The sequence below is a fragment of the Toxotes jaculatrix genome, chromosome 11 (assembly GCF_017976425.1).
Source record: "Toxotes jaculatrix isolate fToxJac2 chromosome 11, fToxJac2.pri, whole genome shotgun sequence".
NCBI classification, from domain to species: Eukaryota; Metazoa; Chordata; class Actinopteri; family Toxotidae; genus Toxotes; species Toxotes jaculatrix.
Window position 1 is genome coordinate 24418399 of NC_054404.1, and position 26941 is coordinate 24445339.

The 26941-nt window shown below is 48.3% G+C and overlaps 1 protein-coding gene across 5 annotated transcripts in view; it reads left to right on the forward strand.

Annotated features, from left to right (window-relative positions):
• The window catches only part of birc6 (baculoviral IAP repeat containing 6), a 76051-nt gene that overhangs the window by 16239 nt on the left and 32871 nt on the right, over positions 1–26941 (forward strand). Inside the window, exons 11-62 of one of the 5 annotated variants that reach the window (XM_041050498.1) lie at positions 73–222; positions 344–569; positions 695–855; positions 986–1117; positions 1472–1603; positions 1753–1919; positions 2039–2172; positions 2261–2422; positions 2570–2701; positions 3303–3400; positions 3520–3667; positions 3755–3888; positions 5291–5437; positions 5552–5739; positions 6217–6525; positions 6611–6710; positions 6837–7051; positions 7137–7345; positions 7453–7805; positions 7938–8157; positions 8481–8617; positions 8738–8875; positions 8980–9107; positions 9291–9422; positions 9633–9848; positions 9952–10135; positions 10346–10552; positions 10965–11098; positions 11439–11592; positions 11688–11804; positions 11958–12118; positions 12328–12454; positions 12590–12700; positions 13577–13835; positions 13929–14500; positions 14712–14887; positions 15002–15098; positions 15266–15460; positions 15573–15773; positions 16133–16412; positions 16511–16767; positions 17145–17253; positions 17340–17576; positions 17751–18615; positions 18804–18947; positions 19294–19423; positions 19608–19739; positions 20791–20952; positions 21070–21243; positions 25093–25298; positions 25650–25983; positions 26187–26404. In XM_041050498.1, coding sequence (XP_040906432.1) covers positions 73–222; positions 344–569; positions 695–855; positions 986–1117; positions 1472–1603; positions 1753–1919; positions 2039–2172; positions 2261–2422; positions 2570–2701; positions 3303–3400; positions 3520–3667; positions 3755–3888; positions 5291–5437; positions 5552–5739; positions 6217–6525; positions 6611–6710; positions 6837–7051; positions 7137–7345; positions 7453–7805; positions 7938–8157; positions 8481–8617; positions 8738–8875; positions 8980–9107; positions 9291–9422; positions 9633–9848; positions 9952–10135; positions 10346–10552; positions 10965–11098; positions 11439–11592; positions 11688–11804; positions 11958–12118; positions 12328–12454; positions 12590–12700; positions 13577–13835; positions 13929–14500; positions 14712–14887; positions 15002–15098; positions 15266–15460; positions 15573–15773; positions 16133–16412; positions 16511–16767; positions 17145–17253; positions 17340–17576; positions 17751–18615; positions 18804–18947; positions 19294–19423; positions 19608–19739; positions 20791–20952; positions 21070–21243; positions 25093–25298; positions 25650–25983; positions 26187–26404 — 10211 coding nt within the window. The remainder of the gene's footprint in view (positions 1–72; positions 223–343; positions 570–694; positions 856–985; positions 1118–1471; positions 1604–1752; positions 1920–2038; positions 2173–2260; positions 2423–2569; positions 2702–3302; positions 3401–3519; positions 3668–3754; positions 3889–5290; positions 5438–5551; positions 5740–6216; positions 6526–6610; positions 6711–6836; positions 7052–7136; positions 7346–7452; positions 7806–7937; positions 8158–8480; positions 8618–8737; positions 8876–8979; positions 9108–9290; positions 9423–9632; positions 9849–9951; positions 10136–10345; positions 10553–10964; positions 11099–11438; positions 11593–11687; positions 11805–11957; positions 12119–12327; positions 12455–12589; positions 12701–13576; positions 13836–13928; positions 14501–14711; positions 14888–15001; positions 15099–15265; positions 15461–15572; positions 15774–16132; positions 16413–16510; positions 16768–17144; positions 17254–17339; positions 17577–17750; positions 18616–18803; positions 18948–19293; positions 19424–19607; positions 19740–20790; positions 20953–21069; positions 21244–25092; positions 25299–25649; positions 25984–26186; positions 26405–26941) is intronic. The other 4 variants (XM_041050501.1, XM_041050500.1, XM_041050502.1 and 1 more) reach the window with 4 other exon arrangements.

Sequence of the window (26941 nt, forward strand, 5' to 3'; positions counted from 1 at the left end):
GGCTCAGCAGCTCCAGGTAGATGACCTGTATCTGTTCATTGTGTTCATTTTGTTTCTGCTCTCCTTCCGAAGGTGGAGAACTTCATTTCCTTCAAATTGGAGGTGTGTGTGACGATTTAGATGATGGAGACATGTTTATTGATGGCCCCCTTTCTAAAGGGGCTGAACTGCTGCTCGAGGGGGCCAAGCCCTCCTCCAACCCTTCTAGCCCAGGGATCACAGGTAGAGCTGACACAAGACACTCAGTGTCCACATTGGGTTCGGCATATCACACCACATGTTCAGAGGGCAAACCTGACACTGTGAGGCTGAGTCTGATGGTCCTTAACTGGCCTTTGTGCAGGAGTGGACCTCCTGGTGGACCAACCGCTGACCACCGAGAGCCTGATGTTGCTGGTGGAGCTGACGCGCTTCGAGACCTTGACCCCTCGCTTCTCAGCCACAGTGCCGCCGTGTTGGGTGGAGGTGCAGCAGGAGCAGCAGCAGCGACGCCACCCGCAGCATCTTCACCAGCAACACCACGGAGACGCAGCCCAGCACACCCGCACCTGGAAGCTTCAGAGTGACAGGTAGCTTTAAAACGCTGAATGGGACTTAAGAAAAAAAAAAACAAAAACAAAGGAAAAGAAGGAAAAACGTCCCTTAATTGAATGTCTAATCAGTTGGTGGTCTGTCTCTCTTTCTCTCTCTGCAGCTCCAGCTGGGATGAGCATGTCTTTGAGCTGGTGCTACCCAAAGCTTGCATGGTGGGCCACGTGGACTTCAAGTTTGTCCTAAATGCCAACATCGTCAACATTCCTCAGATCCAGGTCACTTTACTGAAGAACAAAGCACCCGGGCTGGGCAAAGTCAGCGGTGAGGACACTGCTTTCACATTTATTCCTCAGGAAAATATTTTTTGGAAGAATTTTGAATGGCCTGGTCTCACCAGGTAGATCTGATAGAAGCATCTGTGTCTGAACGTCGCTTCTCGTTTCTTGAACAGAGACGGCAGTGGACAGACAGATCTCCTTCCCCCTCTCCAATGTCCTCCATGCCAACGGGGAAAGGAATGGCCAGCCTGTGCTGCATGACTTCACCGAGGACATCCAGTTTATGGACATAGAGGAGACATCAGGTTAACAATTCAGCCTGTTTTCTCTGACAATGATCGAAGACTTGCTTTGTCCCACAAATGCCATCGTTCACTCGAAGCCTTGAACTCTGTAACTCTTAATCTGTTTGTTTTTTTTTTCAAACAGCCCGGTGTTCTGTTGGTCACTTGATCTGAAACTGTGACCCTACGTATTAAGGATGTTTGGATCAGATCTTTTTGTTGTTGTTGTTGTTTATTTTGGCCCCATATCATGAATAAACACATAAATAGTATTTCCTGCTCCATGCATTGTGGCAGGAGGTTCGGAAACTGTTAAATATGTGTCTTATCTGCCCTGAGTAAAATAGTGGTTCATATGTTTTTTTTTTTTTGTAGGCTCCATGCTGTGTCCATTCCTAGAAGACCACAAGGAGGACATCCTGTGTGGTCCGGTGTGGCTGGCCAGTGGCCTGGACCTCTCTGGCCATGCGGGCATGCTGAGCCTCACCAGCCCCAAACTGGTCAAAGGTAATAACAGTTCTACCATCTGATCCTGAGCCGGTCACAACCTGACGCTTAAGAACTTCGTGCCCAGGATGATGATGTTGAAGAAAGGTCCATGAAGTTGTGAGTGCTGTCCGTGTTTCTCAGTTGTCCTGTTCCTCCCTCCGCTGTAGGCATGGCTGGAGGGAAGTACCGCTCCTTCCTGGTTCACATTAAAGCAGTGAGCGACAAGGGGATGGAAGAGAGCCCCCGGCCTTTGGTTAGAATGCCCAGCGCCAAGCCCCAGGGCACCAAAGCCCACTCACTGTCCACCCTGCTGCAACGGGCTCAGGCCTCCAAGGTACAAAGGCTCTTTTACAGTTTTACAGTGGCATTACCCAGACACTCACATTCACTCATTGGTTTTATTTTTGGTGTGTGTGTGTGTGTGTGTGTGTGTGTGTGTGTGTGTGTTTGTAGGAGAAGGTTTCTGCCGTGAAAACAGAGACACCAGCGGCGTCAAAGAAAGTGGAAAACCTGCGAGGCTGCGACCTGCTGCAAGAAGTTTCAGTCACGATCCGAAGGTTCAAAAAGACGTCCATACCCAAAGAAAGGTCAGATCGCTGCCGAATGATGGGATGATCAGGGTTCTCTTTGTCTCTGCTGCAAACCTGACTGTCTTTGTTGTGCTGGGCATTTCAGGGTCCAACGCTGTGCCATGCTGCAGTTTCCAGACTTCCACGAGAAGCTGCTGAGTGCGCTGTGTCGGCGGACGGAGGGAACCCCGGCCACTGAGCACGCCCAGAGCCTCATCCTGGACATCTTGTGCTGGCTGGCCGGGGTTTTCTCTAACGGACCCTGCAGGTAGGACTAAAGCTGGAGCCCACAGCAAAGAAAGACCCGGATCATCATCCAGGACATCATTACTTCTGCTTTGACTTTTTTTTTTTTTTTTTTTTTTATGAAAAATAGTGATATGTTGTGTCTTTTTTTTTTTTTTTTTTTTTATAGCTTAAGAGAAGGAAAGGAGGGACTGCTAGCGAAAACCCGGACACGGCTGACGGATATCGTGCGGGTGTGTTTCTTCGAGGCTGGCCGGAGCATAGCACACAAATGCGCTCGCTTTCTTGCACTTTGTATTAGGCAAGTAACACAGTCGATTTCAGCCATGATGCTTTTTCCAATGCAGGAACCCTTTTTACAACCCTTTAAAACCTGCAACTTCCCAGAACCTGAATGATAAGGTTGATTGGCTGACTGGATAATTGCTTGAATAAGCAGGTGTGCAGGTGATAATGTTCTCAGTGAGTGTATGTGATGACTTTTAACGTCAGTATCGTTGAATTAACAGAAGAAGCCCCACTTGAGGGGGAGGGGACAAACGTAGAGCAAAACCTGCCTGTTCAGTGCTCACAGTCAGAACGTGGCCGGTATATTCAAGCACTTCCTGGCTGTGCTCATCTAAATACATGTCCCACATTAGTAAACACTATATTTGCTCTATGTGCAAACCAGCAGTTTCACTTCTCTCCCCTCTCCCCCCCCCCCCCACCACTAACAAACTGTGATTGTGGTTGTCAGTAGAAACTCAAGCACAACTCCACGACGGTGGTTAATGGTTTTATGGGTTGTTAAGTTCCTGTAGTGGAACAAGCCTATTTGATGAAGCAGTTTCTTGATAACTTGTCTGTTTAGGGTTTATATGGAGATGATAATAAACATTCTGTTCTATTTCCTGCTGTAGCAATGGAAAAGGAGACCCGGGTCAACAGGGTTTCGGTGTGAGTCTTCTGAAGTCTCTGCTGGACAATATGCCTTACTTGCCTGCAGCAGCAACGGGCGGTAAGTAAAGGAACAACAATAACAGAGCATTACATACAGCACCTTTGCCGTGTTTTGTCTCTTTTTATGACTCCACCGTGATCATTTTCTGTCCTCTCCCTCTCCCCGTCTGCCGTCAGGCTCAGTGTTCTGGTACTTTGTCTTGCTGAACTACGTCAAGGAGGAGGACCTGGCCGGTTGCAGCACTGCCTGCGCCTCTCTGCTCACCGCCATCTCTCGACAGTTGCAGGACCGCCTCACCCCACTGGAGGCGCTGCTGCAGACCAGGTAGATGCAAGATAGTTCCAGCTGCTGCTGAAGTAATGCCCATTTACCTCTTTCATATCGTCTTACTGTCCATACTGTCCTCTGCAGGTATGGCCTGTACAGCTCTCCGTTTGACCCGGTGCTCTTTGACCTGGAGGTCAGTGGTTCCTCCTGTAAGAATGCCTTCAACAGCAGCATCGGAGTCCAGTCAGATGAGATCGACCTCTCTGACATTCTTTCAGGTATGTGGTTATTGACAGTCATGTTATATAGGTCTGTTTTAACTTATACAATACGCTTGGTCATTTAATATTAGAAAAGGGGCTCCAGTTCCTACAATGGCATCACACCCTCCCGTGGTAATAGCACTGTTAGTGCCACAGCATGTCATGTGTTGTAGTATAATCTCAGTAGGGGGGGGGGGCTCAGCTATCACAGGCTGAGGGGAGGGGAGGGGAGAGAAGAGCGAGTGGAAGATGGCTGCACGTCAGTGTTCATCTGGCATCAGCAGTAGGAGCATCGCAGCTAAGTGAAAATGATAGTCAGAGGTCAAGAGGACGTTCTCAGTGTCACATCGTGGCACCGAACTCAAAAGCTTAGCAGTAAAGGGGGGGGGGGGGGGGGGGGGACTCTCTGTTCAGGACAGCCCAATCTGTTGCTGCAGATAGACTTTTTATTTTGAAATGTTGTTGTTATGTTATTATGAAAACCCAGATGATGTCCCAGCCCTGCTCAGCATTCCATAATCTGATTGAAGAAGTCAGGGAAAAAGCTCTTGTCTTGGAAATGTTATCAGGGATGGTCAGGAATGATTTTTACATTATGCAGGTTTTATCTTTTTCTCATGCTCGTGATGTGCCACTCATCATCATCATCATCATCATCATGTGTGACCCTCACAGGCAGAGGGACACCCAGCCCCCACAAAAAGGCAGCACAACACAAGACACTAAGCAGTTTAGTTAGAATTTTATTTCTTATGTACTGTTTATGTTAAGTTAAAAAAGAAACACTGAGTTCTTAGAGACAGCTGGTGAAGGATTTAATCAGGCAGTTTTTTTATTTTGCATCTTGTTTTCATTTTTTTTCGTTTTTTTAAATGAAAACATGCAAAACGTGCTGATCGCTGAATCCACACACAATAATTATACATGTATGTGTACAAATTAAGACATGAAAGCAGATCAAGAGCCTTGCAGGCTCATGTTAGTCATGTTATACACATTACTGACAGCAGATGAAGTCAGATGCACTGACCAGGGCTGAGACACACACATGTTTTCAAAATGACTGATGACTGGACACTGAATTTGATGACCAGCTGCAACAGCATGACTGGTATTATTTTCACAGTGTGTGTGTGTATATGTGTGTGTGTCATCATGGCGAACTGTGGTCCTGGAGACACCTACTGTAGACGGGGTTTGAGTATTTGGCAGGTGTTTGTGTGTCTCTGACTGTGGACAGGTTTTGTCACTGAGATAGTGACACAACTGTGAAAGATGCAGCCATGAAACTTCATAGGTGTGTAGCTGAGATCCAAATGACAGCTGAGTTCAAAGATGGGTGTGGTCCGAGCAAGTAGTGTTGGAGAAAATTAGGCTCCTGACGCACAGATGTTTTTTTTTTGTGTTTGTTCTGCAGGAAATGGAAAAGTGAGCAGCTGTGCAGCAGCAGAGGGCAGCTTCACAGCGTTAACAGGACTCCTAGAGGTGGAGCCTTTGCACTTTACTTGTATCTCCACTAGTGATGGCACGCGTGTGGAACGAGATGACGCGAGCATGTTTACTGGTAAACCGCCGTTTATCTTTCATTGTATTTGGTTAAAGTTTGGCTCACTGTGTGAACTGGGCATTGGTTGAACCTCTGCTCTTAAACCCGCCCCCCCCCACCCCCCCTCCACAGTGAGTACGTTCGGCGTGACCCCAGCAGTGGGCGGCCTGTCGACGGGAACAGTCGGCGAAGCTTCTACAGCTTTGAGTTCTGCGGCTCAGGTGGCCCTCCAGTCGCTGTCCCACGCCATGGTGTCAGCGGAGCAGCAGCTGCAGGTCCTGCAGGAGAAACAGCAGCAGCTGCTGAAGCTGCAACAGCAGGTGAAAGACCGAGTGACTGTTACATGTTACATTCTAACACAGTCACCATCACAGGTTCTGCTTTTTTTTTTTTTTTTCCCACTGTTCTCTTCCACTTTGGGGACGAGTTCCTGAAACGAAATCAGAATCCGAGTCAGAAAAAAGCTTTATTGATGCCTGCAGGGAAGTTGCTTTGTTATAATTGCTCCAAATGTGGTTAGAAAAGAGGAAGTACATCAGTATTAAAGTAAAAAAAAATATAAAAAACTATGGACGCTGCTCAGGAGGCGATACTTTAAAGCTCCCCTGCTATTTCCTGTTTCCTTCCTGATAAATTATGATGAAATGAATGTAATGTTCAGGTCAGTGGAGTAGTGTGACAGCATTGGTAGGACTGTGTATCATGTCAGACATATATATATATATACACATATGACTGGAGGTGTATCCAGGCGCTCTTTAATGAGAGGTTCTTTTTTTTGTCTGTGCTGAGAAAAGAAGGCCAAGCTGGAGGCCAAGCTTCACCAGACCACCTCCGCCGCTGCCGCCGCCTCCGGTGTGGGTCCCATCCACAACTCCGTGCCTTCCAACCCCTCCTCCGCTCCAGGGTTCTTCATCCACCCCTCCGATGTCATTCCCCCGACGCCTAAAACCACACCTCTCTTCATGACCCCTCCTCTCACGCCGCCCAACGAGGCGGTGTCAGCGGCCTTCAGCGCCGAGCTGGCTCACCTGTTCCCCGGCTCCATGATGGACCCTGGGCCCGTCAACCTCGCCGCGCACAAGAACGCACAGAAAGCCAAGCCGGTTGGTAACATGCAACCAGTGTAATTGCTTTATACAAACAAATTTCTAATTAAACTCTGTGATAATGGTTTCCTCTTTGCTACAGAGCCCTATTGGGAGTGGTCTAGCTCTGGCCATTTCCCAGGCGTCTCACTTCTTGCAGCCTCCACCACACCAGTCTATCATCATAGAGCGGATGCACTCTGGTACGTTGTGTGCGTTTGTCACATGTTAGGAAACACACATTATGACAGCTTCACATCCTTGAAACCCTCCAAAATAACATTATTTTTGAATGGAACCTCCCATTTCTGCCATCCTTTTCCTCCCAGGAGCTCGCCGCTTTGTGACGCTGGACTTTGGTCGTCCTGTCCTGCTGACCGATGTCCTGATCCCGACCTGCGGGGACCTGGCCTCTCTGTCCATAGACATCTGGACGCTGGGTGAGGAGGTGGACGGCCGCAGGCTGGTGGTGGCCACCGACATCAGCACCCACTCTCTCATTCTTCACGACCTGCTGCCGCCCCCTGTCTGCCGGTTCATGAAGGTCCGTCTGCAAGTACAATCTACCTGATTTGCGAGTTTTTCGTTTATCACAATGACATTCACTCCTTCCTTCCTACGACCATCAGATCACTGTGATTGGCCGATATGGCAGCACCAATGCTCGGGCGAAGATCCCACTGGGCTTCTACTACGGTCACACTTACATCCTGCCGTGGGAGAGCGAGCTTAAGCTGATGCACGATCCTCTGCGGGGGGAGAGCGAGGCGGCAAGTCAGCCGGATGTCGATCAGCACTTGACCATGATGGTGGCACTGCAGGAGGACATCCAGTGCAGGTAAGATGGGGGGTGCCTCTTGAGTAACAGTATGGGACTATATATGACTTGTAGTCATGTATGCATGTGTGTTCACTGCCACGCCGTCTCCTGTCCTTGTTTTCCAGGTACAACCTAGCTTGCCATCGACTGGAGACCCTCCTGCAGAACATCGACCTGCCGCCTCTCAACAGCGCTAACAACGCGCAGTACTTCTTACGAAAACCAGACAAGGTGGTGGAGGAGGACCAGCGCGTTTTCTCCGCCTACCAGGACTGCATCCAGCTGCAGCTGCAGCTCAACCTGGCTCACCACGCCGTCCAACGACTGTGCGTGTCCCTGGGCGCCAGCCGCAAGTCGCTCCCCACGGCCGGGTCTCTGGAGGCCCAGGAGCTGGTTCACAACTCCTCCACAGAGCAGCTGAGGACCATCATCCGCTACCTGCTGGACACACTGCTTAGCCTGCTGCACTCCAACAACGGTGAGCAGCAAATGGGACACAGCCGGGTCATATTTTAGAGATTACAGGGTCTTTGTATTCCCCCCCCCCCCCTGAATCAAACTGGTCAGCATCAACTTTGTTATTTCATGTGTCTGGATTTTTTTTTTTCAGGCCACTCTGTGCCCTCAGTGCTCCAGAGCACTTTCCACGCCCAGGCCTGCGAGGAGCTCTTCAAACACCTCTGCATCAGCGGGACGCCCAAGATCCGTCTTCACGCCGGCCTGCTGTTGGTGCAGCTCTGTGGAGGCGAGCGCTGGTGGGGCCAGTTCCTCTCAAATGTACTGCAGGAGCTCTACAACTCTGAGCAACTGCTCATCTTCCCCCAGGACAGGTACGGGTGTTGCAAAGAGTCCACAGAGAGATTGATACCAGGGAAGTTGTGGTTTATGGGCAGCATCTTAACCGCTTAACCACCACCAGAGTGCCGCCATCAAGCCAGATTTTTTTTCACTCTCAGCTTTGCCTGGAGCACAGAAAGTGTTTTTGTCTTCAGAAATTCAAGAACCTAAAGCGTTGGATGGCACCACAGTGCAGCTCTCTGTCATCTCTGCCACAGTCAGGTTTCAAATGGAACCGTTCAAGGTTTATGTCCAGGCAGTGGAGCATGACGCAGACAGTCACTGCAGTATTTTTCTGTCTCTCTTTCAATCCCAGGGTATTCATGCTCTTATCCTGCATTGGCCAAAGATCCTTGAGTAACAGTGGTGTGCTGGAGGGCCTCCTGAACCTCCTGGACAGCCTGCTCTCTCCCCTGCAGCAGCCACAAGCCGCTGCCCAGCGCAGGACTGAAGGTAAAGAAACCCACAGCAATGCTATTCCCTGATGGCACTGCCCCGAGCAGTGCTTCTAAAGTTATGACTGATCACTGTATGTGTGTGGTTTTTTTTTTGTTTTTTTGTTTTTTCCACCAGGTGTTTTGGATATCCCCATGATCAGCTGGGTAGTGATGCTGGTTTCCAGACTGTTGGATTACGTTGCCAGTATAGAAGACGAGGCCTCAGGCGGAAAGAAGCACCTTGGCGGAAAAGAGCGGGAGAGAACATTTACAGGTAAAAACCCTGGGGAGTGCGGGGTTTGTTCTCGTGTGGGATGGATAAGCTCACATTCAGCCCAACACCAGTGAACTGATCAGTGATTGACGTTTGTCCTGAAGGTATTCAGTGGAGCTTCATCAATAACAACCTTCAGTCCCAGAACTCCAGCAGGTCGGCTAAAAGCAGCAGCAGCCTGGACCGGCTCTACTCCCGCAAGATCCGCAAGCAGCTCGTTCACCACAAGCAGGTAAACGTGTCTCATTCCAAAACCAACGCTCACAAATATGTTTTTAAATACAGAATAATATGAAAAGGTGCGAACAAGTGTGGCACAGGTTGATTTTCTCCCCCTCACGCTGCCGCACTAAGAACGAGTTGTGTCTAACACGTCGGTGCAGTGCCTGTATTTATCATGCCCTTTTTATTGTAGCAGTTAAATCTATTGAAAGCAAAACAGAAAGCTTTGGTGGAGCAGATCGAGAAGGAGAAGATCCAGAGCAACAAAGGCTCCTCCTACAAACTGCTGGTCGAACAGGCCAAGCTCAAACAAGCCACATCTAAGGTAGGTCGTGTGTGACCTCGTGTATTAACTGGCATTTTGTGTGGAGCAAACACCCCTACTGTATTTGCCAATATGTACATTATATACAGTTGTATACTTAATTCTTAGTTCAAATTTAGTCGTACATGAATTTAAAGTGGGGCTGGTTTCCGAAAAGATCTGTATTGATGGTCTCATAAGTTCATGTTCAACCCTCCCTTCCTCCTCCAGCACTTTAAAGACCTGATCCGTCTGCGGCGGACGGCTGAATGGCCCCGCTCCACGTTGGACACCGAGTCCCCAACAGCCAAAGAAGCCCCAGAAGTCGAACCCCTGCCCTTCACGCTGTCCCACGAACGCTGCATCTCTGTGGTGCAGAAGCTGGCTCTGTTCCTCCTCTCCATGGACTTCACCTGCCACGCTGACCTGCTGCTCTTTGTCTGCAAGGTATTTGTCTGTGTGGACTTCTGAAACGTACGAATGCGGAAAAAAAACGCTGTAAATACTCAAAAGCTCATACTCATAAATACTTTTTTTGTTACCCTTGCAGGTACTTGCTAGGATAGCCAACGCCACGAGACCCACAATCCACCTGTGCGAGGTGGTGTCCGAGCAGCAGTTGGAGCGCCTGCTGCTCTTGCTCGTGGGGACAGATTTCAACCGAGGGGACATCTCCTGGGGGGGTGCATGGGCGCAATATTCCCTCACCTGTATGCTACAGGACATCCTGGCAGGTGTGTTTGCATATTATATTTAGTCTGATGATAATCATAGTGTGAGTCTTGTTTCAGTCTGGCTTTCACAGCAGCACATTCTACTGAAACAGCAATCAGGGAAATGATGTCTCCTGAACTGTCCACTGTTTCCTGGGGTTTTATAGACACAGACATTATGGCTGTAGAACAAATACCCTTTTTTTTTTTTTTTTTTTGTCTGCTTCTCAGGTGAACTGCTGTCTCCGGGCTCTCTGGACATCATGGATGAGGTGGCGGTGGGTGAGGAGGCCGCCGGGGCGTCCTCCTCCTCGGCGGGGGCGGATTCAGATGACTCCCTGCCCCAGCCGGCACCCATCCCCCTGGTAGAGAGCATAGACGAGGCCCTGGTACCTGATATCATCGCAGGTACTACCTCGACCTCCTCAGTATTCCAAAGTGCGTGGGTAGCAGCCCCCCCCCCCCCACCCCCCCCCCCACCCCCACCCCCACCCCCCGTCCATTTGACCCACACCTCCCACACCACCACTCACACTTTCTATCATCACAATATCAAGTGTTTGCGTGTTCAAATGTTTTGAAATAACATGATGTCATTGTCTTTTCCATTAGTGTACAGTTAGGAGAGTGAAATGTGTACAGTGTTACTGTATCCCTACACAGAAACAGTGAATTTGATCATTACTCTGTCTTGTGTCTGGACTCTCCCTCCAGTACAGGAGTATTCGAGCTAATTGCTTGATCGGCATTAAAATTGCCCAGTAAAGTGCTATAGAAAGTGTCTTGCTTGTATAATTTTTTTTCTAGTGTGCTTGCTTGGCAATATTAAAGCTGTTTTCATTATCCAAAGGTGCTCCACCTCTTTCATCTTTGGAAAAAGATAAAGACATAGACTTTGACTTGCTACAAGACCTGATGGATGTTGATATTGATCCTTTAGATATTGATTTGGAAAAAGATCCACTCGCTGCCAAAGTGTTCAAGGTATGTCGATTCCGCTTTTTTCTATTCTTCTATTTTTATTCTTTCTGTTTTGCTCTGTCACTACTCGGAACTAAGTTGAGGGATCTCAGAAAAATGAACTTGAGAGTTATGTGGACATGGTGAAGGTAAAGTTTGTTTCTCTGTGTTCCTTCAGGCTCTTTCTGAATTGATCTGATCACTGAGTGTAGATACACCTTTTACGTCCAGCTACTAAACTGGCTTTTAGGGATCTGAAAGCGAACTAACAGTAGACTGACTGAAACTTTTTTTTTTTTTTTTTTTTTTTTTTTTTAAAAACCCTTGTGTTTCCCATCCTCCTCCTTCTCATTTCCATTCTCAGCCTATAAGCAGCACCTGGTACGACTACTGGGGCGCTGATTATGGCACGTATGGGTACAACCCATACGTTGGAGGGGTTGGTATCCCGGTGTCCAAACCTCCAGTTGCTGCTGAAAAGCCCGGGTCACAGAGTCTTTCAGTCTCCGTGTCACAGGGTGAGTACAGGCTGAATTTTCCCCCAAATATATATATATATGTGTTTTGATGTCTTTCCCTCTAACCTTTGACCTTTTGTCTCTGTGTTTAACAGCTCTGGACGCCCGGTTAGAGGTGGGCCTTGAGCAGCAAGCTGAGCTGATGCTCAAAATGATGGCAACTCTACAGGCTGACTCCATTCTACAAGCCCTCACCTCCAGCTCATCCACAGGTAACCACATACAGCAGGAAACTCCCCCTCAGCGGATTGACCTTAAGTCGCCTTAAGTGCTGGAGGCAAAATCGTCTTTCTAGCATCTCAGAGTTCAGTTTATAACAGCGGCCTGTTTGTGTGTTGTAAATTTGTTTACCGTCTGACTTTCAGTGAGCCAGACCTCCAATGGCACCGACGACTCCCTGCTGAGGGCTCTCCATGGAGGAGGCTCTCCCCCAGGGAGCAGCCTGATCGTCCAGCCCTCCTCCATCCCCATGCTGAGTGCCTGCTTTAACAAGCTCTTCTCCATGCTGCAGGTCCACCATGTGCAGGTCAGAGCGTGCTCGGTTTGGGACCCCTCGAATCAGAATGACCAATGTCACACATTTTGGTGTAAATGTTAACATGATATGCTCAGGGAAAGATCCACTGGAGTTTGGACTTCTACATTTATTTAGAATGGAATAAACTCAACTGCGGGCTGTTTCACGTGTGTAGCCGAGCAGAAAGTGATTTGAAACACGTCTTTCGTGTCTCTCAGCTGGAGTCCCTGCTGCAGCTGTGGTTAACCCTCAGTCTGAACACGTGTTCCGGGAGCAGCGAAGAGAGCGGGTCCGACATCTTTCTGTTCAATGCCAGCCGAGTTCCCACCATCCCGCTGAACCAAGGTCAGGACTCCTCCACACACACACACACACACACACACACACACACACACTCACACACACTCCTCCTATACCTGACGAAGCTGAGTTTGTTACGTTGCTACACAGTGTATGTTTTTTTTCTGTGTGTGTCTCCAGCATCCATCAGCAGTTTCCTAACAGTTCTGGCGTGGTACCCCAACACCTCCCTGAGAACATGGTGCCTGGTGCTGCACTCTCTCACTCTGATGACTAACATGTCAGCCTGCGGTCAGTACCTCTCTCTCTCTCTCTCTCTCTCTCTCTCTCTCTCTCTCTCTCTCTCTCTCTCTCTCTCTCTCTCTCTCTCTCTTTCTCTTTCTCTCTCTGCTTTCCTTCTGTGTTGTTATGTCCATAGTGATTGACTAATCAGACATGGACCAGACTGTATTGAAGGCACAGATTCTACCGCTTCAAAGAAATATGCTAGAAAGAGAAGAGCTCAAAGGCTTTGTGAATTTATGCTACACCAAAAATGTAGGTGTCCTCACATTAGGGTCCATTATTTGATTTATGATGTTACTAATTTCAGAATCAGAATCAGAAAACCTTTTTCTCCTGACTTTGCCCAGTTATGAGCTCCTCTCTGACAGATCATGGATACAGCTCCAGAGTCACACCATTGTTTTTTTTTTTTTAAATGTCCATGTTTATGTTTTGGTTGTTTTATCATCAAATCATCCTTGAATGTTCCATCAAGGAGTCGATGAGCAAAATGCATCAAAATGCCCGTGATTAAAAATTCATCACCACGGGACAATTACAGTCAGTAATACTGACCAGACAAGGACAGGTCTTCAAGGTGATTTCCACAGTAACTGGAAGCCAGAGGCTGTATGATAGATAGAAATCTTGCTCATCCCTTTTTGACCATGAAAAAGAAAATAGCCTTGTATTTCAGCTCCACTTGTTTTTTGTTTAATACTTAGACCAAAAGAGACACAGACCTGATCTAAACACAGAGTACTTGTCTTTGAAAGTAGTCAGCAAGAAAATGCTGGAGGTAGAAGTCAAAAGATCAGTGTACTTTATGTGTAGTAGGTTGTTTTTCATTTTCAGGTCTCTGGTGTTCAGTGGTTTGTATAAACCTTGTGTTTGAACTTCCAGCCTCCAGCAACGGGATGAGTTCTCAGGAAAGCACCGCTCAGCAGATGGTGTCTGATCCCACCCTGGTCCATGTCCTGGTGCGCTTCCTGTCTGGCAGCAGCACCAATGGGACGAGCCAACACAGCTCTCAGGTGGGACCCACCGCCACCCAGGCCATGCACGAGTTTTTGAGCCGCCTGCAGGTCCACCTGTCCTCCACCTGTCCCCAGATGTTCAGCGAATTCCTGCTCAAACTCATGCACATCCTGTCTACTGAGAGGTAGGAGGTCACTTCTTGGGATCACAATCACAGTCACAATGAGTAGTACTAAAAGGGGTCTTTGGGAACTAATGATTCATTTTGAACCTTCAGGGGTCCATTCCAGTCGGGTCAGGGTCCACTGGACGCCCAGGTGAAGCTGCTGGAGTTTACTCTAGAGCAAAACTTCGAGGTGGTGTCAGTTGCCACCATCTCCTCCGTCATCGAGTCCATCACGTTCTTGGTCCACCACTACATCACCTGCTCCGATAAGGTGGTTTCCCGCAGCGGCTCCGACAGCTCTGTGGGCGCCCGGGCTTGTTTCGGCGGTCTGTTTGCCAACATCATCCGTCCAGGAGATGCAAAGGCCGTCTGTGGAGAGACCACACGCGACCAGCTGATGTTCGACCTCCTCAAGCTGGTCAACGTGCTGGTGCAGCTGCCTCTGTCCGGAGACAGAGAGTTCAGTGGACGGCTGCCGCCGGCTTGCAGCGGAGCAGCCGACAGCAGCGTGTCCGATGAGGAGAAGGTCTGTGGCAGCAAAGAAAGCGTGAGCGGCGGATCGGCGTCCAGTCAGGGTCCTCCTGCAGGTGTGGCCGACCTGGTGCTCGCCAACCAGCAGATAATGAGCCAGATCTTGTCAGCACTGGGTCAGTGTAACAGCAGCGCCATGGCCATGATCATAGGTAAGACAAACCTGCAAGCAAATATTGTTTGACCCTGCAGGTCCTGTCAGCGCTTTAGCCCCTTTCAGCTCATTGTTTTGGATTTATGACGTGCAGCTTTACAATTCTGCTGCATTTTCCTGAACAAAAAAAAAAACACATATGATGAGGAGGTTAGCCATTTGAGTTAAATAAGTCGTACTCCCAGCTCACTGTCCTCTCTGTTCCTCAGGAGCCAGTGGTCTCCACCTGACCAAACACGAGAACTTCCATGGGGGTCTGGATGCCATCTCAGTGGGGGACGGCCTCTTCACTATCCTCACCACCCTCAGTAAGAGGGCCACCTCGGTCCAAGTCATGTTGCAGCCCATCCTTACCTACATGGCCTGTGGTTACATGGGTAGACAGGTGAGCATCACACGGCGGTGTTTGGACTGATACTGAAATACCTCTTGAATAACTGCAACAAGTTCGTAGAGTGTCTAATCTCTCATATGCGTTTCTTTCATTATGAATTTTTAGGGGTCTCTCTCCACCTGTCAGCTGTCGGAGCCTCTTCTGTGGTTCATCCTCCGAGTGTTGGACACCAGCGAGGCTCTCAAGACCTTCCACGATATGGGTGGGTATACACACAGCACTTTACAGTGCTGCTGTACTCAGCTTTACTTTAAATGGGTTTTTCCATTGTTGGGGTCTTAGTCTGTGGACTCCAGGTTGTTTATTTATTTATTGTTTTTTGTTTTTGAAAAATGTGAGTTTCAAAATACCTTTCTTGTCCTTAACCAGGTGGTGTACAGTTGATCTGTAACAACATGGTGACCAGCACCCGGGCTATTGTGAACACGGCACGCAGCATGGTGTCCACCATTATGAAGTTCTTGGACTCCGGCCCTGGAAAGACAGCGGATGGAAACCTCAAAGCCAGAGTGATGACTTCAGAGCCAGACAACGCTGAGGGCCTCCACAACTTTGCCCCTTTAGGTGCTTTCACTTACTTTGATCTCAGTGTGTTAAATATTTTTTACAGATATAGAATTTACAAACTTCAATAAACTCTTCTCTAAGTCTGAATGCTCGGTGTGTCCCTTCGTAGGAACTATCACATCCAGCAGTCCCACAGCACAGCCAGCAGAAGTCCTCCTCCAGGCCACACCGCCCCACCGCCGGGCCCGCTCAGCGGCCTGGTCCTACATCTTCCTGCCGGAGGAGGCCTGGTGTGACCTCACCATTCACCTGCCTGCTGCCGTGCTGCTGAAGGAGCTCCACATCCAGCCGCACCTTGCTTCTCTAGCCAGTAAGTAACTGTTCCAGTCCATTAAATAATCTCAGATGGTACAAAGATCAGTGGTGAAGGGCTCGAGGTAAAAACAGTGAGACAGTGAACTTGTAAGAGAGAACAGAGCACAGTGCAGCCTCCACATAATAATATGAACAAGGCTAATAAGAAGAAGATGAAGAAGAAGAGAAAGGAGCTCACTGCATCATGGGAAGTCCGCCATCACTCTAAGGTTATAGCAGCACAACTAGGGGATGGTTCAAGGCAAAGCCTGAGCCAGAACTAACTATAAGATTTGATTCTTAAACATGGAGAGGAGGTCGTAGGTGCTGCCAACAAAACCTTGTCTGACTGTGTTCCCTTCCTCCACCAACCAGCCTGCCCATCCTCGGTCTCAGTGGAGATCAGCGCCGACGGGGTCAACATGTTGCCGCTCTCCACACCAGTCATCACCAGTGGCCTGACGTACATAAAGATCCAGCTGGTGAAGGCGGAGGTTGCCTCGGCCGTTTGCCTGAGGCTGCACCGGCCCCGCGACGCCAGCACCCTGGGTCTGTCTCAGATTAAACTCTTGGGCCTGACGGCATTCGGTAACACCTCCTCTGCAACCGTCAACAACCCTTTCCTGCCCTCCGAGGACCAGGTCTCTAAAACCAGGTACCACAGAGCAGTCCTGGAATTGAGAGCATGTACCTTTCTGTTAGACGTGGGTGTTGTTCTAAACCTTTTTTTTTTTTTTTGTTCTTCCTGTACAGCATTGGGTGGCTGCGTCTTCTCCACCATTGCCTGACCCACGTCAGTGACCTGGAGGCCATGATGGCCAGCGCTGCAGCACCCACCGCCAACCTGCTGCAGACCTGCGCAGCTCTGCTCATGTCACCTTACTGCGGCATGCACTCGCCCAACATCGAGGCCGTGCTGGTCAAGATCGGCCTGCAGTCGACTCGCATCGGACTCAAACTCATCGACATCCTGCTGAGGAACTGCGCTGCCTCTGGCACAGACCCTGCCAGTACGTCACACACTGTTCCTGTCACCTTTTTTCAGCTTTATGCTCAAACTGTTTTAATTCATTTTTTTTGTTACCTCCCCGTTTCTCTTTCTTGGTCTCTAAATACCAGTTGTGTCAAGTGACACAGTCAGAAAAAAGTCGAGAAACCTCATAATGAATCACATGTTATTGCCAGACCTGAACCTGAAGCTGAAGCTGGGACTCAAATGATCAGATTTCTGTTCAGACTCCACCTCCACCCCAAAAAACAGTACCTCTGACAATCAACAGAACAATATTCAAGAATCCCCACAGGGGATCAGAACTCATCTGGAAAAGGTTGTAAACTATCCAGCCTGATCATATCCTTATTTTAGTCTTTGCTTCTGTCCTCGTAGATTTGAACAGTCCTCTGCTTTTTGGGCGACTAAACGGTCTCTCCTCAGACTCCACCATCGACATCCTGTACCAGCTGGGCACCACACAGGACTCCGGAACCAAAGAAAGGTACGTTAACATCCTGTTTGTACATCAGCTTGTACGTCCACAGGAAAATGAACAGACCCATGAACTCTCGTTTTCTTTTACTTCAGGATCCAGGCTCTCCTCCAGTGGGTCCACGACTCCTCACGGGTGGCAGCCCACAAGATGAGTGGTCCCATGGGATACACGGGAGCCGGTGTTGGCTCTTCCTCCGCTTCGTTGAGGGAGTACGGCCTCCTCATGCCTTCGCCCTCCCACCTCCACTGTGTGGCTGCCATCCTGTGGCACAGCTACGAGCTGCCTGTCGACTATGACCTCCCCGCGCTGCTCAACAGAGAGCTCTTTGAGTAAGTCAGAATCTTTTCCCCATATTAGGATCATACTTCCATGCAAGGAATAGTTTAAATGTATCACCTATCATCTCATATTCAACCCCTCTCTTTGATAATAATTGAGCTTTGAAAGCTAACGACATAGATTCCTAATTGATTATTGATTCTATTTATTGTCCTTCCCTCCAGGCTGCTGTATAACTGGTCCATGTCCTTACCCTGCAACATTGTGTTGAAAAAGGCTGTAGACAGCCTGCTGTGCTCCATGTGTCACATCCACCCCAGCTACTTCTCCCTGCTCATGTCCTGGATGGGGATTGTCTCAGCGCCCAGTGCCAGCCACTCTCAAGCCCAGCACTGCCGCCTCTCCATGACTGACGACGGCAAGAAGCAGCACGACGCCAACACGAATGCCTCGGGACTTACAGACGATTCCAAGCACGCGAGATCCCCCGTTAATCTGTCTGAGTCCCAGTTAACCACACTGGCAGCCGCCTCCCAGTCTCCAGGAGCGATAGAGCAGCTCCTGGACTCAGGTTTACCCTCGCTGCTCGTTCGCAGCCTGGCTCAGTTCTGTGTCGGCCTCTTGGCCAGCGCCGACCTCCCTCTGCCTGCCGCTCAGGCCGAGAGAAGGCACCACCACCACCACCACTACCCCTCATCCTCCTCATCCTCGCACGGTCGGCCGCCTCTGGCTGCAGAGCTGGCTGCTCCGGTGCTGCGCTTCCTCACAGAAGTGGGCAACAGTCACGCCATGAAAGACTGGTTAGGAGGACCGGAGGTCAACCCTCTGTGGACGGCTCTGCTTTTCCTGCTGTGCCACTCCAGTGCCAGTGCCGGTGCCAACGCAGGCTGTCAGCCTCTGAGCTCCGGATCGGCGGCAGGTCCCGCTCCATCCCAGCCTCAGCATTCAGGGTCACGCTTCTCTCTGGCATCTTCTGGGCAAGCTGGAGGGCTCACCACCCAACAGAGGACCGCTCTGGAGAACGCCACCGTGGCCTTCTTTCTCCAGTGCATCTCCTGCCACCCTAACAACCAGCGGCTCATGGCACAGGTCTCCACGCACATGCCACAACTCACTTTCTCTGAGAAATCAGGAATTTGCGTTTTGAAATCTGAGACATAGATCGCGTTCTAATATCTTAATGTAGGAAACCGTCAATGACAGCATTTGTTTCATTCGATGCATTCATCAGTCTCAAGATTGGTTTTAAAATATAAGTGTTTTTTTCTGGCTTTCAGGTTCTGTGTGAGCTCTTCCAGTCTGCACCCCAGCGAGGGAATGTGCCGATCTCTGGAAACATCTCGGGCTTCATTCGAAGGCTTTTCCTGCAGCTCATGCTCGAGGACGAGAAGGTCACGGTCTTCCTGCAGTCTCCGTGCCCGGTGTGTAACATTCTCCGTTGTTGAGTATCTGCTTCCTCTCCTCTCCGGTTAAGAGAGAAAGAAATGTGTCTCCCCTCCACAGCCCCACCCTGAGCTCAACAGTGTTCACTTGATGTTCCCCAGAGAACTATCTCTGATACAGTATATTTTATAAGTTCTGCTAGCTGTGAATTGTCCACTAAAAGGGAGACAGAAAAGAAAAGAGATAGGGGGAGGAGGGATATGTACTAGCATAGACTTCTCTTCAAGTTTTGACAAGGTCTTTACAATGGACTGTTCCACATTTAAGCTCAGCTAATCATTACATTTTTCCAATATAAAACTGCTTTGTCCCTTCTGTGGTCAGTTATACAAAGGACGCATTAATGCCACTAGCCACATGATCCAGCATCCCATGTATGGAGCAGGCCACAAGTACCGCACCCTCCACCTGCCCATCTCCACCACGCTGGCTGAAGTCCTGGACAGGGTGTCAGGTATGTTTCACTGAGGAAAACTCAAACTTGAGACTTCATTATTTATTTGGGCTCATCATGATTTGATGACAACAGTTTCAATTTGAAAATTTATGGTCGCTGAACACTTTTTTAAGCTCGCCAATACTAAAAAAAAAATGACTTCTCATCTGGTTTCATTCTCTTTTTCGGATCATTCACACAGACACGCCCAGCATTACAGCCAAGCTGATCAACGAGCAAAAGGAGGACAAGGAGAAAAAGAACCATGAGGAGAGGGAGAAGATGAAAGCAGACAGCGGCTTCCAAGACAACTACAGCGTTGTTGTGGCCTCAGGTACTCGGTCCTGTTCCATACACCCCTAATAATGTCTGCATGCTGCAACCACTGCATTTGGACGACCCAGACACAAAACAAAGCATCCACCCATTTGCTTTTAACAGTGAGACTGTGTCTCCAGATTGTCAGTGGAGCAAGAAGCAGCAGATTAAAGGGGAACTCCACCAATTTGATGTGTCAGAGCTGCTTTACAGGTGTAAAGCTATAGAGCCTGCTGGTTGGTTGTAGTTTGCTAAAAAAAAAAAGTTTCAGTTCATTTATTTCTGTTGAATTACAAACGGAAGCTTGTTTCAGCTAAATATTAAAAAAGCCACATGCAGGTTAATAAAGGGGAAAAAAACCTAGAAATGCCACTCTAGATGAGGTCAAATGAAAGGGCAGAAAAGGCTTGGTGAGCAATTACAAGAAAAAGAAAAGGAATTATCAGAGACGAGCCAAAAGTAAAGTAAAGTAAAGTAAAGCAAAGGCAGAACAGCAAGATAAGGGAAAGAGTTAAGGGTACCAAACACGTCAGAGAGCAAAATGTGGGCTTCTTTTATCAGTTAGATATTCACACCCGAGGTGTAACTCTGATGAGGCTCATTACTGCATTAAAGGAAACACAGGTATACCTACCCATTGTCACTGGATGGCAGTGTGACCATACTGTGTTATATGGTAAATTTCCAACCTTACGTCATATAAACATGAAAGTTGGACTAAATTTCATACAAAACATTTGCTGAGTAAAATGACCTAAGTTACTGAATAGTTAAATGCTGTGTGTTATGGATTTGTGTCTGTAAAAGACACACAAAAGGGAGAAAGCTGATCATTGGAAAATATATTTTCCTTCCAATTCCAGTTTCTTGAATTGACAACATTAGTCTCTGTTCCATGGCATCGTATCTGGTTTTGTCCTTTTCCAGCTGTGGATGACCGTAAGGGTCATAGCTAAAGTTCACATCCTGTTGTTAATTGTGTTATCAGCTCAAAACCTTGTAGAATGGGTTAGTGCCTCCTCCGGCAAATGACGCTCTTGTCATGTCTGATTTCTGTCTGTCACCAGGCTTAAAGTCCCAGTCCAAGCGGGCTCTTTCAACCCCTCCCCGACCTCCATCAAGGAGGGGTCGCGTGATGAGCGACAAGTTGACCGCTTCATCCGGTGTGGACCCATCAGCCAAAACCATCAGTGTGCCTGTCTTCCACCTCTACCACAAGCTGCTTCCAGGTACGTGCCGATTCACATCTGGTCGGCAGGTGACTGAGGTGTTTTGAGTCCAAACAGTCAAAACTAAGCAGCCAAAACGTCTTATATGCAACAACTTTTTGTGTTTGCCCTGCTCAGGTCAGCCCCTTCCACCTGAAATGACCCTGGCCCAGCTACTGACGCTCCTGTACGACCGCAAGCTGCCGCAAGGCTACCAGTCCATCAACCTGACAGTCAAACTGGGCTCCAAAGTCATCTCTGACCCTGGCCTTTCAAAGACGGACTCCTTCAAGAGGCTACGCACCGAGAAAGGTATCAAAACATTGTCTCCGTGTAGTTCCTGAGGAGGAATACGCTTAATACTTCAGTCAGCACACAAGTTTTATTATTCTCTCAAGGTGGATCAAGTTGTTAAACTAGTTTAACTTGCATACTAGTTAGACAGCTAGACTTTATTGTCCCTGGGTGGAAATTCTTTTTCACTGTACATCATTACACAGCAATGATAGGCAGAAATACATAAATACAGCACAGGAGGAATTGTGAATGTGCTTTGTCGCATGATGTATATCCAGGATAATCAGCTGTCAGATTTGTCCCAAGTAGATGTGAGTCAGCGCTGCGTGGCAGCCAGACACAGGCTGTGATGGTAACATTCATCCAGGAGTGACTGAAGGACTGTGAGTCATTGTATTTGTGGCATTGATAGTCCTACTACCACTGTGAGATGGGTGCCAATAACATGATCAGTAAAAATGTTGTGTGACAGTAGCTGTGTCATAGACAAGATGGCCGACAGTGAATTAATCGAGTTAATTAATCGAATTAGCCAATCAGAGTCAGAATTGTCCGCCTCTGCCTAGATACTGCTGGGTCACCGGTTGCTATGGTGACTCGGCCCCCTGGACACAGACAGGCCGCTCTGTGTTCCCAGCAGACAACAGCGCATAAGCCAAAAGTTGTCATCAAAAATGTCCTCATAGCTTAAAAAGTACAGGTCCTAGCAACAAAATGTTTTCAGCATGAGCATCACAAGGTTTCAGTGAAGACACTCATGTATTATATATGTCCCTCCTGTCCATGGTATAGGAGCTGTCACAGTTTAGAAGAAGAAGTTGAGAGCTCAGTCTAACATGGCAGTCTGTGGGAGGTTTGGTCAGCACACTCTGTGCGCTGAGGGGGTTTATTTAAAAACTGTAACTCATGTCACAATGGGAGTAACACTGGGTGAGGGAGGACACATGACTTCTCGATGACTTCCTATTGTGCTTCGAAAGGAAATTTTCTGCAGTTTTTTTTTTTTTTGTGACTTGTTGCCATGGTTACTTGAATCTCTACCAATCACTGCTATGGCTATGGGTACTATGGCTTTTGCCACTGTGAGCCCTTCTGCACCTCTGGGACCTGTGCTATTGTAGTTGCAATGCGTCTGATGGCCTTACAAAGAGGTTGGGTGTGGGAAGACCTATTATCCTTATTATCCTTTCCTAATCATTACCTGGAATAAGCTAAGAAGCTGATTTGAGTTTGGATTGTTTTGTCAGGTTACTTCTATAGATTACTTTACAGATGGCTTCGGAGTTTTCCTTTGAATCCACGCTAAAATCACGTCTGAACTCTGTATTCACCCCGCAAACCGACTGCACCAAGGTTCTCTCAGAACCAGTTGGAGACCCTCCTTTTCAAAGCTGCCTCATCAATCCAGAGCATGTCATTCAAAAGCGCTAGAGTCAGCCTGAGCCCTACTAAACAGGCAAACACATTAGGTGTGAAAGTCACCAGTGATACTCCACTGTCTAATACTGGTTGCCACACATATAGTCAATGTTCTGGTTGTTGGGTTCTCAATCTGCCATGAGTCCTGCTCCCATTCTGGGACCATAAACCAATTTTCTGCGACGGTGCAAGCAGTGACTGTGAGCACGTAGCACGTATAATGCGGTGGAAATGTGGCACTTTCCACTAATCCATCAACCACTGACCCTGTTAAGAGCCATAGATTGGGCTATCTCTGCCCTAAGTCCAATATAAAACCATCTGAACGGGAGGGAAGGAAATGAAGGGATAACAGTGATTTGATTTCTTTATTTCTTTATTTTTTGCAATTGGACATCATTCGACTAGACAGCGCTTTTTGGACTCATAATGCAGGTGCCTTCTAAATGGGTTGTGTTGCGGTTAAAAACCCAGTCCAGCGGCTATTACTCTCCTCCTGTGTCGAGATTGAATGGAGTTGTCCTTCGGTGGTCGGGGGGCTCAGTTCACCATCATCTGGGCTATTTCTTCGGCCGCTTTCAAAGAAAGGCTTTGAAGTCTAAAAGCTCTCAGAGTGGATTTGAGCACAAAGTGTTCAAGCACAGTGGCTTACCTTTGCAGCCCTCGGGCAATGAAAAGCTTTTTGATCCTTTCGAGATGTGGCTTTCATACAATATTCATAGGATATTTAGACATCACCGCAGCATTCATGTAAGGTACAATGGCATATAGGAAGATTGTGTTACACCAGATATGCTGTGCTTGTTATTTTTGGCTTGAAAAGGTATGGTTGAAGTTGTAGCCATTGACCTTAAGTGTCTCATACAGAGAGACAGATAATAAAATGAACGAGTGCTGCTAAAAGAACATTTGGTCAGGACAGGTTGTTGATGGGGTCAAACTCCTGACCTTCCTTTAAGCCAGAAGGCAACGCCGGCGGGCCGTGGAGGTGGTTACTCAAGGACTGGTTCCATTTAGCGGTCTTGATTCTGCTGGCTTGAGGGTCAGCACCAGGTCAGATTCATTTTTAACATCAGTGTCTTTGTTTTGATGATCTCAGCACTGATGAAAACTGCAGACCTGCTCAGATTACCTTTTGTCCATGGGCCGTGTCCTGTCCTCAGTCCATACCTTCCATTTTAAAACTGTCATCTCACCGGCATCTCAGCGACTTTTATGACAGATGGTCGAGCAAGTCAGCGTCATAGTACAGAATTGGATGTAATGTCAGGATGTTTTTACTTTTACCACTGTTGTCTCCGGCCTTTTGAAGTTTGCTGAGAACACATCTCCTGGTCCACAAACCACAAAGACAAACCTTTGGATTTCTGTTGCTGTTTTTAATCATGGAAAAAAAAAAAACAGCTTCAGCAAAGTTTCTCCCACTGAACTGTTGGCAGTCAAGTTGGATTGTGGGTACTGCAGGCAGCTTGTTTTGAATAATGCTGTCCAACAGTGTCATACCGGCTCTCCGTACGTACATCCGTCCCGTTCCCGTCCACGTGATATCTCAGTGAAGTTCTTCAGCTTTGGAACAAACGTGTTCAGGGGTGAAACAGATGAACGGTTTAGATTGTGGTAGTCAGAGGTCAAGGTCACACATCGGGAATGCCAGGAGGGATTTTCATTACATCTGGCACAAACGTCCACTTGGACTAAAAGGATGAACTGGTATAGAGGTACAAAGCAAAAAAAAAAAAAAAAAATAAAAATAAAAATAAAAATAAAGTTGAGCTCAAGTATTTAGTCATTTTCAAATGACCCTCTCGTCCTCGCCCTCCTGAAAACAGGAGCGTTCTCTAATCCCGTTTTGGAAGTTCAGACACGTTAATCTCTGTTAGAAGTCTTTTTTATTCACCATCCCAGTGGCTGTTTATTTAATTCATCACCAGGAGAATGTGTTGTGTAGAGAGAAAACCAAAAAAAAAAAAAAAATCCCCTGAGAGAGACGCAGAGAGCAATGAATCAGCCGCCTGATTTTCTTTCTCTGTAAGAGATGATGAGTGGCTTTTTGGAAGATGACCTATCAATCGACCAGAGCTTTATATGATCATAAAATGGCAAAGCTATTTTAAGCCTTCATAATAATATGGTGGGTGGGTTAGCGCTGGTGGACAAGGGGTGTCCTTTGTTTCGTTTCTGACCGTCTGACTTTGTCTTCGCTGCCATGTGTTTAATTGTAAACAAGGGCATTAGGACGGTGTTTAATTTTCCTCCATACTGATCATTGCATAGCTCATCTGAGGACAGAGCAACCTCAACTAGCAAAGGTCTCTGAATGAGTGAGGAGCCGGTGATGGTTTAATTAGAATTTATTCACCCAAACCAATTGTTCTCATTGTCATAAGTCAGTTAGCAGTTAAGCGTCCACCGAAGCTTATATCAAAGTGTCCTTAATGCTTGCAGTGGATCACTGTGACACGCTGAATAGCCTCCCCGAGGATGAACCCATGATGGCCGGTGAAGAGTGCCTGGACGCCGCCGCCGCCACCGACGAGTCCCTGTTGGAGACCAACCCCATCCAGTCACCTCTGCAGGTCTTCGCAGGTATGGGTGGCCTGGCCCTCATTGCAGAGAGGCTACCCATGCTCTACCCGGATGTCATCCAGCAGGTGAGACTTACAGCTTACCACAGGAGGTGGAGCTGGAGTTGGGATAGTTTTGTCAAACTACGACTTCTTACCTAAAAGAATGACCTTGGTTCACTTGCTAAAATGGCTCTGATGTCTGCCAGTTGGCTTTCTCCTTGATTAAATAAGGATGAAATCATATTTTTTTTTTGCTTTAATGTGGAATATGTGATGTTGGTCATTGTCTGTCTTTGTTTTTTTATCTGGACACTGCAGAGTTTCCTGTTCTCTTCCAGTAAATATTACCTGTCAGCACTGTCTCATATTCCACCCTCCCACCTTTGATGCAGTTTACCCTCTATTCCCCCCCCCCGATGGTTGTTCACCTCACAGGTCAGTGCCCCGGTGGTGCCCTCAGCCACGCAGGAGAAGCCCAAGGACAGCGACCAGTTTGAGTGGGTGACCATCGAGCAGTCGGGCGAGCTGGTGTACGAGGCGCCGGAGTCCATCGCCGCCGAGCCGCCGCCCATCAACAAGCAGCAGTCGCAGTCGTCCTCGTCGTCCTCGTCCTCGGTGCAGACCATGTCCCCCATCCCCGCCCACTCTCTGGCAGCGTTCGGTCTGTTCCTGCGCCTGCCCGGGTACGCGGAGGTGCTGCTGAAGGAGAGGAAGCACGCCCAGTGTCTGCTGCGACTGGTGCTGGGAGTAACCGACGACGGAGAGGGCAGTAAGTATGAGAGCACATACACTCATTGACATAATGCTTTTCCTAGCCCCTGACCCTAACCCTTAACCATCACAACTGAATGCCTAACCCCTAACCCAAACCTGATTCTAACCCGAACCCTAAAACCAGGTCTTAACCCTTAACTGAGGACCGACATGCTCTTATTTTCCTGAGTCTAATTGTGTGCTCTGGCGTCCCATTAGGTCACATACTGCAGTCTCCGTCGGCCAACGTGTTGCCCACGCTGCCGTTCCACGTCCTGCGTGCGCTGTTCAGCAGCACTCCCCTCACCACCGACGACGGCGTGCTTCTACGGCGCATGGCCCTGGAGATCGGCGCCATCCATCTCATCCTGGCCTGTCTGTCGGCTCTCAGCCACCACGCCCCCCGCAACCCCAACGCCAGCACCAGCGTCTCTGAGGTACGGGCTAACTGTCCTTCGCTTGGCTTTAAGGACAAACCACCTTCTGGAAAGCTTCATCAAAAGAGGGGGTCTGTAGTTTCTGAAGCAGACCTACTGGGGTTTGTTTTGTCGTGGCGGTGACATATCCAGTCTCGCGCTCGCTCCCTTTACCCACCCACTCTGTGGATTTATGGAGCTGTCAGAGCTCAGTACGGATCATGGGATCCTCGATCACTTGAATGCGAGCCAAAGCCTTCCTGTCCTTGAGTTCCCCAGTCTGTGTGCTGTAATGGGAGCGCAGACAGTGAGATGAGACATGCACACCCACTTTTTAAAATGCGAGACAAAGACATGAACAGTCCAGAGACCCTCAGCATGGTCAAGGACAGAGCAGGCTTTGACCTTTAAGGACAGTCCTAACATTTTTTAGAGAACTGACGGTTTACACCCCTCTTTACCACTCCAGTAGTGTGGTGATCAGTCAAATGCAACCTTTGCAAATTATACAACCACCATTTTAATACAATAGCAACCACTTGCAATAAAAAGATCAAA